At 45.8% G+C, this 14,494-nt stretch overlaps 1 protein-coding gene across 1 annotated transcript; it reads left to right on the forward strand.

Moving 5' to 3' along the window:
- Positions 1–8,251: 8,251 nt before the first annotated feature.
- On the forward strand, positions 8,252–13,716 carry LOC311220306 (olfactory receptor 14C36-like; the record flags this gene model as incomplete). Its single annotated transcript, XM_084303814.1, has 2 exons — positions 8,252–8,964; positions 13,503–13,716. The coding sequence occupies 2 exons, from the start codon at positions 8,252–8,254 to the stop codon at positions 13,714–13,716; spliced, it is 927 nt and encodes a 308-aa protein (XP_084159940.1).
- Between the last annotated feature and the right edge of the window lie 778 nt (positions 13,717–14,494).

Below are 14,494 nucleotides of genomic sequence, written 5' to 3' on the forward strand. Positions count from 1 at the left end.
GGAGACCTTTTCTCCATTAACACTAGTGACAGGACCCGCGGGAACGGGGTTAAGCTGAGGCAGGGGAAATTTAGGCTGGACGTCAGGAGGGGGTTCTTCACAGAGAGGGTGGTTGCACACTGGAACAGGCTCCCCAGGGAAGTGGTGACTGCACCGAGCCTGTCTGAATTTAAGAAGAGATTGGACTGTGCACTTAGGCACATGGTCTGAACTTTTGGGTAGACCTGTGCGGTGTCAAGAGTTGGACTTGATGATCCTTAAGGGTCCCTTCCAACTCAGGATATTCTATGATTCTATGATTCTATAATGAAAACTACTTTCTGGATCTCACTGAGATGAGCAGCATTTCTTTCCACATAGAGAGGCCTATTAGCAGCACCTCCCTGCTTTCTGAGCTGCTAGCAACATCCTCCATTTGGTATGGAAAATGTGGATGTGTACTACATCCATATTGTTTATGGTTTTATCTAAAAGAAAAGTGGATTTTCAGACAGAAGCAAACATAACAGCACATGAAGACAAGGCCACCTCCATTACCAATGAATTTTGCTTTCCTTACTTGCAACTCAATCGATCCTTTGCATACAGTCAATGAATCCTATGAGAATAAAAAGAAAAAAGATACCTGTCCGCATACTTATTCTGGTGGTGCAATGATTGTAAACAGAAAGGATAGGTCCAGGGTGTGAATGGGAAACTTCTCCAAAGAATGCAACGCTGCAGGTGCCAAATAAGAAACCACATCCATATCCCACTTTTCCTACTATTAGCAGATGGGGCCAACATGATGTCAGTTTGTAGTAAGCGCTCCTAGAACAAGAGTCATAAGAAAAACAAGTTTAGAAATGAGGTGCTGAATAGACACATAGATGTTCCAAGTACTTTTCCTATACACTTCCTCCCTCTCCCCCTCCCCCAAAATAAATAAATAAATAAATAAAAAATCTCCATATTCCAGCAATAAGCTCTTCTGTGATCAGCAAGACTATCAAAGCCCATTCTCTCACAATCTTGTACCATACCTCCCCCTAAGAAATCCTGCCCATCTCTATCATGTCAGCTATTCATTTGGATGGGGCAAGTAATGACTCCTCAGGCGTACACACGGACCGTCTAACCGAATACATAGACAACAACTGGTCTGCTACCTCAAATGGGGAGCACAGCAACTTTCCCAGCACACACCAATCTGGATTTCATCACTTCCTGTATACACCAGTCTTCAGAAGGTCTCAAGTTTAAGTGCCTGAGAGATCTCTACATCTGTCAAGTTTAGCTAAAATGTGGCCCTAGTTACTGGAGAATATAGCAAGAAAGGAGCAGAACAGCTTTTCTAGACAAAAAATATGTGTGGGCACTGAACCACACGGGCCATATCTAAAGCAGCACACAACTGGATTGGTTAAATGACAGCAGTACATTAAATACATGTAAGATTTCCAGTTATTCAGTCATTCTAATTGTTTCATCTTCTTCCCTTACGTTTCCTATTCTTTACTAAAGCAAGATTGTGACCTAATAGCCTGGCAATCTTGCTTTTCTCCTAGGAAATACATATGCAAGGAGCATTTGCCTTTTTCCCACTACAGTAAACCTGTACCTTTACTGGCTGAAATCAAAGATGCTTGAGAGTTAACTTTGCCCAAAAGGACAGAACATTTTCTGGACAGCACAGCAAGAGAAATTGAGAAAAATAACTGACCCGACTGTGACAACATAATCTAACTTTCCAGCCGTGGGCTTACATGACTTCCGCATTAAAATACCAGAAGATAACACAACTTAGTGGCTTAATGGTAACAAATAAAGACACCATTTGAATTCTTCTCAAGGTGTTTTAACAAGCCATTTCTCAGTTTTCTTTCTGCTACAGAATTCACTACTGGCTTAACAGTCCTGGAAAACAGAAGGGCAAAAGGTGGCAACACAAATTCAGAAAGTTGGTTATTTTTAGCTAAAAGCTCTGCATGCAGAAATATCTTCTGCACAGCTTGTAAAATATTCACTACTCAATTTTCAAAAAGTGTCTTAAAAATGAGCGACAGTGCATGTCCAGGTGAAGCCACAATCCTGTTTTTTCTGGAACAACCTCCTTCAGAGCCATAGAATATCCTTTGCTTTTATTTTCATAGAATTAACGTCTAGTCACAATCTCTCCCTCCTTGCATAGATCTGAGGATAGTGTTGATGCAGAGAGCACAGCGCAGCTTCAGTACATAAGGATTTTATATCTGCACCACAGTAGCCTAATAAACAAAAACCACATGTTACATCAGTCAAGGCCCAGGTCTACAATACGCAACATTTAAAGAATTTGCAAAGCCCAAACCAAACAAGTTATCAGGGACTGGAAAGTGCTACCGCTCTGCAAGGAAGTTTTGTTATGTTGCTCACTGCCTGCTATCCTGTGCTTATGAAGCTGAAGCAGACTGCTCATCAAAACTACACTCTTGAGGAAGATGCCCCAAAACTATTCGGTGTTCTCAGACAAGAGGAATGACAACAAAAATAGATGAAAACTTCTAACGCTGATTGATACGAAGGCATGCCAGCTGTCTCACTGACTAGTTGTGCAGCAAGGCACAAGAGCTTGGGTACTGCCTCGTACAAGCTAAGATTCTTTAGAACTTAGTCACAAGCATTAATCCATTTTGTGTTCAGTCTTACCAATGCATTTCTCAGCTTGCTCATTGAGCAACAGGTCCGGTGGCTTAGGGATCAGGTCACAAGTATGAATCTTGAAAATTTCTTTTCTAGCCTGGAAACAAAATCATTGCATTTTAGCTTGTCCTAAGTTTTGCTTAAAAATACCAACAAAAGCAAACAAACCAAAAATCAACAACAACAACAACAAAAAAGAACAACCCTCCCTCAAAACCCCTCATATATTAGCACAGTTTTCTTATTTGCTAAACTTTCAAGTATCGTACAGTTACTTAATATACAGTCTGCATTTTCAACCAGGAAATCCAGTATTTCTAGATTTGTTACACTGAACTTTTTCTAGGAACCTGCAATGAAAGAAAAGGCATTTATAGCTCCCATAATAAGTTTGCAAAATATGAGACCTAGTTACCCAGAGGAAAAGACAGTAATAAAAATTTATCCAGAAACAGATCTTTTTTCTCCAAAAAACTTCTCTAATTTGAGCAAAATTTCTTTGTGACAGTCTCATTAGTTCATCAAATTTGCTTTTCAGTCAGTAAACTCACAGAAAGCACTTCTAGCACTATGTTTCAGGCTGCTTCAATTACTATAAAGAAGAAAATAATTATGACTCAAACTACTACCACTGATCCAGGGAGCAATCAAATGCAAATATGTCCCCTATCCATTCATAAATGAAATATTGAGACCAAGAACACAACTTCAAGGTGAAAGCACCTAAGTGGATTAAATAATCAAGCAAATGGGAACACCATTGGGAATCAAAGATCTGATTATACAACTACTTAGTGGTATCATCTTGACAATATATATTCAGTACCTGATTTGCCCTCCACAGTATGACACAGTGTCTCCACATATCACTCTTTCGTTCAAGTTGTAATTTTTTTTTTCTATAAAGTTGGACTTTGCCACATTAGCATTAACATTGAATTGAAGTTCTCACCTCTTTATTTGGCAAGTTGAAGAGGAACTCTGTGAAAGCGTCCTGGTCTCCGCAAGATCTATAGAATCTGGTCTGTTGGTGGCTCCGATTGCCACAATCTCCCCTCTGTTGTCTATGCCATCCTTAAGCGTCAGAAGTGTTGAGACAATGGAACTAACAGAAAAACATAATCTTTAGTTACTGGTTCAGTAAACTTTCTTACATTCCACATGACTTTCTTCCACGAGTAGTCAAAAAGGACAAGTTTTTTAAGGACAGGACTCATTTTAAGCCATAAAAAAAAACAACAACAACAACAACAACAACAACAACATATATATATATATATATATATGTATATGTAAGTTAACACAGACCAAGAGCTGGTATCGGGCTTAGAGAATTGTTTTCAACTGTTGTTTAAAATCACCTGAAATTTAGTGGCATTGAGTTACCAGTTTTCAAGATAAATTAATGTGCTCACAGTAAATTAAACATGCCATCATCCTTTTTTTTTATTCCCCAAAGATCAAGCAGATTTTAGGTAGGTGCAAAAATGTAGTACCTATGAGTTTGGTCTTGTTTGCTGGACTGCACAGAGGCCACCTTTCTCGTCAAAGAAAATAACTGAAGGTCACATCTGATAGGCCTAGAATGAAAACACAGAGTAAAACCGCAGTATTTAAAGAAAAAATGCTCAAAAACATTATGGTTGGAATGTCACCTAAACTTGATGTTTCACTTTCGCATCTGGGACTTCTACTTATACAGCTCACAGAGTATCTGTCATGACTAACAGAAGATGGCAGTCTGTGTCAACCCACTTTTACTGGGCAACAGGAAACAAATCATAGTAGTACTTTTTACAGCTTTTTCACTACCATTAAAAAAAAAAAAAAAAAAAAATTAAGAACTTAATTTTTTAAACTTTTTAAATTTGAACACAAAAACAAGAGCAAGTTCTACTTAAAAATGTTGACCATAAATTTGACAGTTTCAACTCGAACAGAATACATTGTAAATTCAACCTTACCTGTTCAAATGATGAGCGAAGTTGACGTTCTGATTCCCCCACCCATTGTCTCAGGCAGTCCAAAGCTTTCCTCATAAAAAATGATATTTTTCTGTCAACTTGGCTACATTCATTAGCAAGAGCATGAGCAACCAGCATCTTTCCCATTCCTTGGGGTGGGTATAGAATAAATAGCCTCTGCTATAAAGAAGATTCAGACAGGAAAAAAACATCATGATGAGTACCTCTTACAACCATTGTCTCTAGAAAAAAACAAGTCCTCTTTCCTAAGCAAAACACATCATGAACACATCATGTCCAAGACAGCATTAATAGTTGAAGTGTAGGTGGAGTCAGAACAGATAGAAGTTTTGCATTCCTACAAGATTCCACAGGAAAACTTATTTCTTTCACCCAGAGAAATGAATAAGGGGGATAACTCAATTGTACAAAACCTTCAAACGAGAGGATACTGTCCCAGAAGGACACTTCCAAAACTGCGGACAAACAGGGTGATTACACCAAAGTGGAGCCAAACGAGCAAACTTCAGCACAGAATCTGAGAGTGGGCTCAATGGTGAATCAACAGTTCATTCTTCAGTGATAAGCTGCATATTCTTGCTTTCACAACATAAAAAATCTGATAGGAAAACATTTAATTCTCCCTTCAAAAGCATTAAGTTACTGGGTTTGGTCTGTCAGACCATCTATTGCTGATGACAAGGGAGGAAGTCTAAAGCTGGAAGGAAAAGTGATGCCTTATCACTCAGAGAAAAAAGAAAAAAAAAAAAAGAAAAAAGAAAAATGAAAAAAGAAAGAAAGCAAAAGTAGGTGGGAGAAACAACTGGGCTTCCAAGCAACATATTACCATTGACTTCCACTAGATAATCCCTTCTTGCTTACAAACTAATCAAGCTGGCTTGTACATAAAACTCTGAACAAAACCACTCCAACCCAACTTTTTAAAACCCAGGCACTTCTGAAGTATTTTCTCATTTTAAAACACCAGGTAATAAAACTTGAAGGTGTTGCTTATCTTTTTAATCTGCATATATTCTGGATTCTATCCCTTTCTAAGAAATTACTTTTTACTACTACTATGTTCAACAAATGTTCAGCACTGCCAAAAATGTTGAAGCATGGAAACATATAGATACCTTAATTGAACATTCTCCTGAAAACAAATGACTGACAATTTACCGCTTTAATGAGTTACCTTGGAGGCTGAATATTAAATCTTTCAAAGACTTTTGGATAAAGGAGGGGAAAAATCACCATCTCTTTTTAAAGCTGCAAAAGACCACCCACGTTCTCAAATCCAACCTAAAGAGAAGTTCAACACAACACAGTTTATATGTTAAAGAAAGCAGCAACCTAGGTACAGGTTTCATCAGAAATTATGTCAGCACAAAGGAAATATTCTGGGCAGGTTTTGAAGTTGCTTCAGAGAAAACCATCAACAAAGGTAGCTGTAGATACGTATATATAGTATAGCCATCAGTCGGAAAATTAAAAGAGCTTCAAGTTCCTGAAAATTCTTGGAGCAGCTCACAACCAAGGAAGTATTCTAGGTCAATTTAAGAACTCAGTTACTTTTGCCTGTAACAAATGACTGACACTACATAGAATCGTAGAATATCCCGAGTAGGAAGGGACTAATAAGGATCTTTGAGTCCAAATCCTTGCGCCACAGAGGTCTACCCAAAAATTCAGACCATGTGACTAACTGCACAGTCCAAATGCTTCTTAAACTCTGACAGGCTTGGTGAAGTGACTGCTTCCTTGGGGAGCCTATTCCAGTGTATAACCACACTCTCAGTGAAGAACCTTTTCCTGATGTCTAGCCTAAGCTTCCCCTAACTCAGCCAACTTTTGCAAGATGAAAGCCCCCGACAGAGCCAACAGCTTTGTCTGCCAGGATCTGGCTCCTGTCTCTGTCAGTGATGCCTATTGGGAGACATATTATTCTCACACCATTCGGGTCTCAGTGTCTCCTCATCCCCCTCCATGAGCCTAGGAGATGTCCTTCTGTAGCCTTGTACTTGGCATTGCCCTTACCCACATTGCACTGATCCAGGAGGAGCCCTAAATCCCACTGGAGGGACAGGATCTCCCTTCCCAGAGGCTGGGCTCAGGGCCTGACTGTTGGACTTCATGGGACACACCAGGGTTTCCTCAGCATCAAGACCACCTTTACTTGGCCTGGTATCCCCATCATCACTGCTTGCACTTTTCTGCTCTAACAAGCCCATGGGGGGGCTTTGTCAGGAACGTCCCTCAGTGGGACTCATTAACGCCGGGAGAGGCTTTGGTGTTTGCATCTGCATTCTCTACTTGAGAAATGTCTTCTATTTCCTCTCAGTGTCTGAGGCTCCTGGGCTCTGCCCAAACCCACCGGGAGGGTCAGTAAAATGCCTTGGGCTGGGCCTGTGCTGCTGAGCTGGGACAGCTCATGGCATGGAGGGACGGAGCTCCTGGCAAGCAGGCAGCAATGCAGAGACACAGCTCTGTCCAGGAGTGTCTCCTCTGCAAGGTGCAGCAGGGCTGGGGGCACTGCCTGCAGCAGGCACGGGGAAAGGAGAGAACTGGGAATGAGGTTCAGAGCATCCTGGGGGGAAATGCAGGGGGAGAGCTTGCTGGGGGAGAAATCTTCACAATCTTCACAGCTACCTCCCCATGGTAGGTCTCTGCGTGCAGGGCAATGCCGCTGTGCACCCCGCCAGGCTCTCCTGGAGCTGGCACAGCCCTCAGCCGATGGGAGCTGTCAGGAGGACGCTCGGTGTTGAAGGGCATGCAGGGCTTGTGTGCTGCAGGGTCAGCATGCAGGGCCTGAGGGCTCCCTTCTCTTGGGGCCAGCTGCAGGCTCTGAAGCTAGAGATGGAGACAGCGGTGTCCAGGGCTGTGGTGCAGAGCAGGGTCCCTGCTGTGCTCCAGGGGCTGTGTGCTGGGGCAGGGGCTCTGCTGCCTGCCAGGCTCAGCACTCAGCCTGCCCGGGGAGCTGCCCAGGGGCTGTGGTGAGAAGCTGTGGGTGGAAGGATGCTCCCTGGCAGGGCAGGGCAGGGTCCTGCTGCTGCCCTGAGTCTGCTGCCTGGGGCAGTCTGCTTACGGCCCCACACCTCTGCAGGGCATTGCACAGTAGAACTGCAAGGCAAGAGCTACCTGAAGGCAATGCAATTTCTACAGTCTCTGTTTCCATTTTTCTGACTGCGTGCTGAGGCAGAGGGATAGTAATGGAGTAGTAACACCTGTATTAGAGACTAAGGCTCCTTGAGCATTGCTGCCGCTTTGAGGCTCCTTTATTGTTTCTTAAGGGATTATTTGACCTTCTCCTCATGTTCTGAGATCAGAGAGATGTCCTTGGCCTGTGGACTTCTCAGATGACTCCTGGTTCCCTTTTACATGATGCCGTAGACCAGGACTGCCTGGTGCAGAATCCACAGCACAGCCCCCTGCTTGTTGTGGCACCCTCAGAGCAGCAACCAGAGGTAAGCCAAGGAGCTGCAGAAAGCTCTTCCTGAAGTCAGTGATACAGTGTGGTGTTTGTAGGGTATTCTATGAGACATGCAATGGATTTTGGTCAGAGAAGAAATTAAATTTTGCACTGTCTTTGCTTCATTTGGACAGGCTCCCTTGCTCAGAGACAGCAAATGTGTAACAGCAGCTCCATCACTGAGTTCCTCCTCCTGTCAGTCGCGGACACGTGGGAGCTGCAGCTCCTGCACTTTGGGCTCTTCCTAGGCATCTACCTGGCTGCTGTCCTGGGAAACGGCCTCATCATCACCGTCATAGCCTGCGACCACCACCTCCACACCCCCATGTACTTCTTCCTCCTCAACCTCGCCCTCATCGACCTGGGCTTCATCTCCACCACTCTCCCCAAAGCCATGGCCAATTCTCTTTGGGGTACTGGGGCCATTTCCTATGCAGGATGTGCTGCACAGATATTTCTGTTAGTTTTTTTGTTTTCAACAGAGCTTTCTCTTCTCACGGTCATGGCCTATGACCGCTATGTTGCCATCTGCAAGCCCCTGCACTACGAGAGCCTCCTGGGCAGCAGAGCCTGTGCCACCATGGCAGCAGCTGCCTGGGGCAGTGGCTTTCTCCACGCTGTGCTGCACACTGCCAATATATTTTCATTGCCTCTCTGCAACGGCAATGTTGTGGACCAGTTCTTCTGTGAAATCCCCAAGATCCTCAAGCTCTCCTGCTCAGACTCCTACCTAAGGGCAGTTCAGGTTCTTGTGGTTAGTGCTTTTCTTGTGTGTGGGTGTTTTGTTTTCATTGCTCTGTCCTATGTGCAGATCTTCAGGGCTGTGCTGAGGATCCCCTCGCAGCAGGGACGGCTCAAAGCCTTTTCCACGTGCATTCCTCACTTGACTGTGGTCTCTCTAAATGTCAGCACAGTCATGTTTTCCCACCTAAAGCCCCCCTCTATCTTCTTCTCTTCCCTGGACCTGGTTGTGGCAGTTCTGTACTCGATGGTGCCTCCAGCAGTGAACCCCCTCATCTACAGCATGAGGAACAAGGATCTCAAGGATGCTGTACAGAAATTGATGAGCAGCTGTATTTCATAAGCAATAAACTGACAGCCTATTTCTGCAAATCATTCTTAAAGGTACTCCTGATAAGCAAAGCCTCTCTTATGTCCTTGTTCTGATTATTTTTCTCTCAGTTTTATTCTTATGAAAGTTGTCCAGAAAGAAATATAATTCTTCATTTTGCTTCTGTATGTTATCCAATTAAAGTGACATTTTCTTATATCTTTCTTGGGAGACCTTTACTGCATGGGCAGTAGCCATGTGCAGAGGTGAAGAGAAAATGAGTCAGGCCCAGCAGTACGGCCAGGGAGCACCAGCTCTGGTCCATCCAGAGCTGCTCTCCTGACACTGCCACTCTCTCCTTCTGAGCCCTGCTGGTGGTGTAAGGCCTGGCTGCTCCTGTAGCTTGATGCCAGAGCTGCTGTGTAGCTGTGCTGGGACCGCAGGCAGGGACAGGCAGTCGGCACTTGGGTGACACAACTGGCCTCCAGAACAGCATTGCCCTCCTAAAAGGGCCGTGCCTGAAGGCTCATGTCTGCTTTCAGAGCTGCTGTCATATCCGAAAGTGCCCAAGGAAGAGAGTCCAGAGAGGCTCTTGCTCTGCCAGGCCGGGCACCTCTGAGCAGCCCATGGCCACCAAAGAGCCGCTGTGGGAGGCGGTCAGCGGCAGGGCCTTGTCCATGTGCAGGGGAGACACGGGAACAGACAACCTTTGCTGCTGCTGCTGCCAGCAGGCACAGAGGAAGATGATTGAGCACAAAGGCCATCAACTATCCCCCAGGGGTGGCATGAAGGCCAGTGGGGCAGACATTGTCTACAGGTCCCTTCATCCTGAGAGAAACAGCCACTGGGCAACTGCCTGAATAGCACAGAATAGTTCAGGTGGAAGGCACTTTCAGAGGCCATCTAGTCCAAAGTGCAAGACCTGAATGCAGCTCTGGGATGTGCTTCCTTGAACCTCCAAGGACCCTGTGCCCATTCCTCATGCCATGGGGCATCTCAGAAGAGGGCAGAGCAGGGTGATGCACTGCAGGGCTGAGGTGCTTCCCAGCCTCTGGTAGTAGCTGCAGGAGCCAGAGGGACCCAGCAAGTGCTTCAGTATACTGCCTGTGTGTGTGTGTGTGCAAGGCAGGGATTTGTGTCTCTGAAAAGCCCTGTGTAGATGAGCAGTGCATGAGGCCAGCTCAGATGTGGGCATCTTACAGAGTCCTGACATTTCTCTGTGTGGGTCTCTAGAAACAGCCCCCAGTGTTCCTGTGATATTTCTGTCACCCTCCTTGCCCGGGTTCATTGCAAATGCCTCTCTCTGATAAATCACACTACCCTTCTTCTGAACTGGTTGTGACAGCCAACATGGCTTCATGAAGGGCAGATTGTGCCTGACAGTCTAGTGGCCTTCCGTGATGGGCTTACAGTGGAGAGGGGAAGAGCAACTCACTTCATGAACCTTGACTAATGTAAATCGTTTGACACTGTCCTACATGATGGCCTTGTCTCTCAGTTGGAGAGACATGGATGTGATTGTTATAAATGGCTCAGGATTCAAATTAGGATTAAATAAGAAAATAGGATTTATTGAAAGAATATAAAGGAATAGAGGTAAGCAAACAGCGCTGGGTGCACCGGGAGTCTCCGCTCCACCAGGACGCACACCAGTTACATTAAGCAGCTGATTTTTATGCTCCTAGACTAATACATATTTATTACTACTTCTAAAAATAATAGATTATTATAATTAGCTTCCGGGGTCCAGTCCCTCCTACTGGAGCATGCGCAGTCTCCTCTGGGGGTCTCTTCTGGGGGTCTTTCATGCTGAAGGCTCATAGTCTTCCTCTCCCCCTTTGTACTTACTGGGCACCATGCCAAGTTTATAGATCATTCTCTGCAAGTCTTGTCTCCCAGCCGTCCTTCAGCTTCTTTTTCCTTCCTCTTAATCTCTCGGCCCCCCTAACCAGATACCAAAGATCTGCATAGTATCCCATAACAGTCACTAGTTGTTATCAGTTGTTCTGAAACTCCCAGACATCAAACACAAACAGCTTTCTTATTTGACGCTTCATGAGTAATTAAAACATTCTTCCCCAGCCATTCACAGACACATCTATAGCAGTATTAAGTTAATCTCGAAGAACACAGGAAAAAAAGGATGTATCTGTTAGAAATAGAAGTCCAGAATAACAAAAGCAAACAGGTTCATAAATTTAAGGAGTGTTTTCTGAAGATGTGATAAATTGACTAGAATGAGGGGGACACTGGGACACGCTGCATCTGTGGTTCAAGAATTAAATTGCCAGTGCAGGGCCCAGAGGCAGACAGGATTCAAACAGAATTGTTCTTTATGGACACAAATTGTTAAAATATTCCTCACATGACGAATGGGTCACCTGGTGGGTAAGGAATTGGCTAGATGGTCACCCTCAAGGAGCTGCAGTCTACAGCTCAGTGTCCAAGTGGAGATCAGTAAAGCTGGGTGGTGCAGTCGATACACTGGAGGAAGGGATGATATGCAGATGGACCTGGACAGGCTTGAGAGATTTTCCTGTGAGAGCCTCATGAGGTTCACAAAGGCCAAGTGCATGGTCCTGCAACAGGATTGGGGTGATCCCAAGCACAACTGCAGGCTGGGTGGAGAATGGATGGAGGGCAGCTCTGAGGAGAAGGCCTGGGGTGTTAGTGTATGAGAAGCTCAACCTGTACCAGCAATGTGAGTTTGCAGCCCAGAAAGCAAACCGTATTCTGGGCGGCATCAAAGAAGTTTGGCCCAAAGGTTGAAGGAGGTGATTCTCTCCCTCAGTTCTGCTCCCAGGAGACACCTTCTGGAGTACTGCGTTCAGCTCTGGGGCCCCAAACTCAAGAAGGACATGGAAGAATTGCAAGGAGTCTAGAAGAGGCCAGAAAAATCATTGAAAGTCTAGAGCGAATTTTCAGTGAAGACAAACTGAAAAAGATGGTTCTCTTCAGCCTGGAGAGACCCTATAGCAGCCTTCCAGTACCTAAAGGGGGCCTTTAGATAATGTTTTAAAACTAAAAGAGGGTACTTTATAATTAGGTATAAGGAAGAAACTCTTTTCTTTGAGGGTGGTGGTCACAGAAACATGTTGCCCAGAGAAGTTGTGGCTGACCCATCCCTTCCCCTTCGTGACCAGAAGCCTCCCGTGCCCAACCAAAATGGAGACCCCCTCTGCAAGGCTGCCGTTTAACCTGAGATTTTCTGCATAGGGCCTCCTCTGCACCACAGAGCCCCATCTCAGCTCCCACTTTGCTGCAAGTGCCTCCCAAGGCTGCTCCTGCCAGCAGAGACAAGGCCAGGGCTGAGGGGAGGGGGCTGGAAGGGCCATGGCAGTGAGGTCCCTGCTGCTGTGTGGCCTGGTTGCCCCACAGTAGATGTGCTGGCCAGCAGGCCTTGTGAGGTCATCCAGAGCATCACAGAGCACCCCAAGGCAGCAGTGATGGCACTGGAAGGGTGGGTGGCAGAGCCCAGACAAGGGCTGGCTGTCCCCTCTGCTGCAGCCGCCTGATGGAGCGTGGCAGGAGGAGGGCAGGCAGGGCTTGTGGGTGCCGTGCTCAAAGTTTTCAGTTTCTTTACATGGTTCCTAACCTGAGACTCATTCATCAAGGGTAAATCTTCCTTGCAGAGGACCTTGTGAAACTCTGGGATTTCGCAAATGAATCTCATTCTGTTTTCCAAGGAGAATTGAGCCTCTCTTTCCCATCTTCTGATGCTCTGCATCAGGCGCAGACTAACTCCATACATCTCAGCAGTCTTGGACTGGACTGCAGGAAGAGCAACCTGGAGGAAAAGAGCCTGGGCACAACCAGGGAAGCCATATGAGCCAGCAGTGCTAAACACAGATATGGTCATGTTCAAACTGGGCTGCACTAGAAGGAGTGTGTCCATCCAGGCAAGGGACCTGTAATCCTCCACGACACCATACTGGTGTGGTCCTAACTGGTAGAGAGCTTCCCAGTGCAGGGCTCCTATTCTGAAGGAATAGGGAGGAAAGGAGAGGTTTTAGAGGTGCCATCTGCAAGCCCCTGCACTACGGATCCTCCTGGGCAGCAGAGCCTGTGCCACCATGGCAGCAGCTGTGTGGGGCAATGGCTTTCTCAACACTGTGCTGCACACTGCCAATACTTTTTCAATACCTCTCAAGCAAAGCAATGCCTGGGATCTCTTCTGTGAAATCCCCCAGATCCTCAAGCTCTCCTGCTCAGACTCCTACCTAAGGGAAGCTGTGATGATTGTGCTTATTGCTTTTCTACTGTTGGGGTGTTTTTTCATTGCTCTGTCCTATGTGCAGGTTTTCGGAGCCATGCTGAGGATCCCCTCAAAGCAAGGACGACACAAAACCTTTTCCACGTGCCTCCCTCACCTGGCTGTGGTCTCCCTGTTTGTCAGCACAGTCACGTTTGCCCACCTGAAGCCCCCCTCAATCTCTTCCCCTTCCCTGGACATTGTGCTGGCAGTTCTGGACTCAGTGGTGCCTCCAGCAGTGAACCCTGTCATCTGCAGCATGAGGAACCAGGAGCTCAAGGATGTAATGTGGAAACTCAGGATTGGGTGTATTTCATAAGCTATTAGCTGACTGCATTTTTTTGAAAATCACTCAGAACGTTACTCATGATACGCCAAGCCTGATTTATATTCTTGCTTTGTGTTTTATTTTTCCAGTTTTATTACAATTGTTGTTCACCATTAAACCTCGTTACTCATCGTGCCTGTGTATTTAAACCAATTTGAACCAGTTACAGTGACTCTCACTTGCCAAGGTGATCGGCTCCAGGGAAGAGGTATTCTGCAGAGGAGCAGGGGATCGAAGTGCGCAGGGGTTTCCCTCTGTAGTATGAAGGAAGCCCCAAGGGAGTGCGAACAACCAGGAGTGTTGTGCACTGAGCAGGCAAACAGGGCACGGGGCGCCAGTCAGGGTATGGTGTGGCAGTCCGTGTGGCTGTTCATGCAGGTAGGGTGCTGCAGTGAGCTCCCGTTAGAGACCACTCATTGCAAACAGTCAGCAGAAGGCCACCTCCACACTTGCGAAAAAGGAGGTGGGGACCCAAACTGAGCTTCTGAAAACGCATGCAGCCATGCAGGTGTCAGGCTGTAGGGAGTGCCAAAGCTTCACACCACCTTTGGGCAGCTGCAGAGACAGCAATTGCATGAGACGTGAGCGGGTGAAAGACCTGCTCTGCATAGTAGCTTAGGTATGAAAAGAGGTTGAAAAAAACAAAGGGCATCTGGGGTTCAGAGAGAGAGATAGACTGGTGGTGCCTAACTCTGGCCTCTGTGGAACAAGAACAGGCACCAGCAATTACCCAACATGAAGGGAATGCAGTATTCATCTCCCAGCAGAC

Source organism: Netta rufina, assembly GCF_964035555.1.
Source record: "Netta rufina genome assembly, chromosome: 31".
NCBI classification, from domain to species: domain Eukaryota; kingdom Metazoa; phylum Chordata; class Aves; order Anseriformes; family Anatidae; genus Netta; species Netta rufina.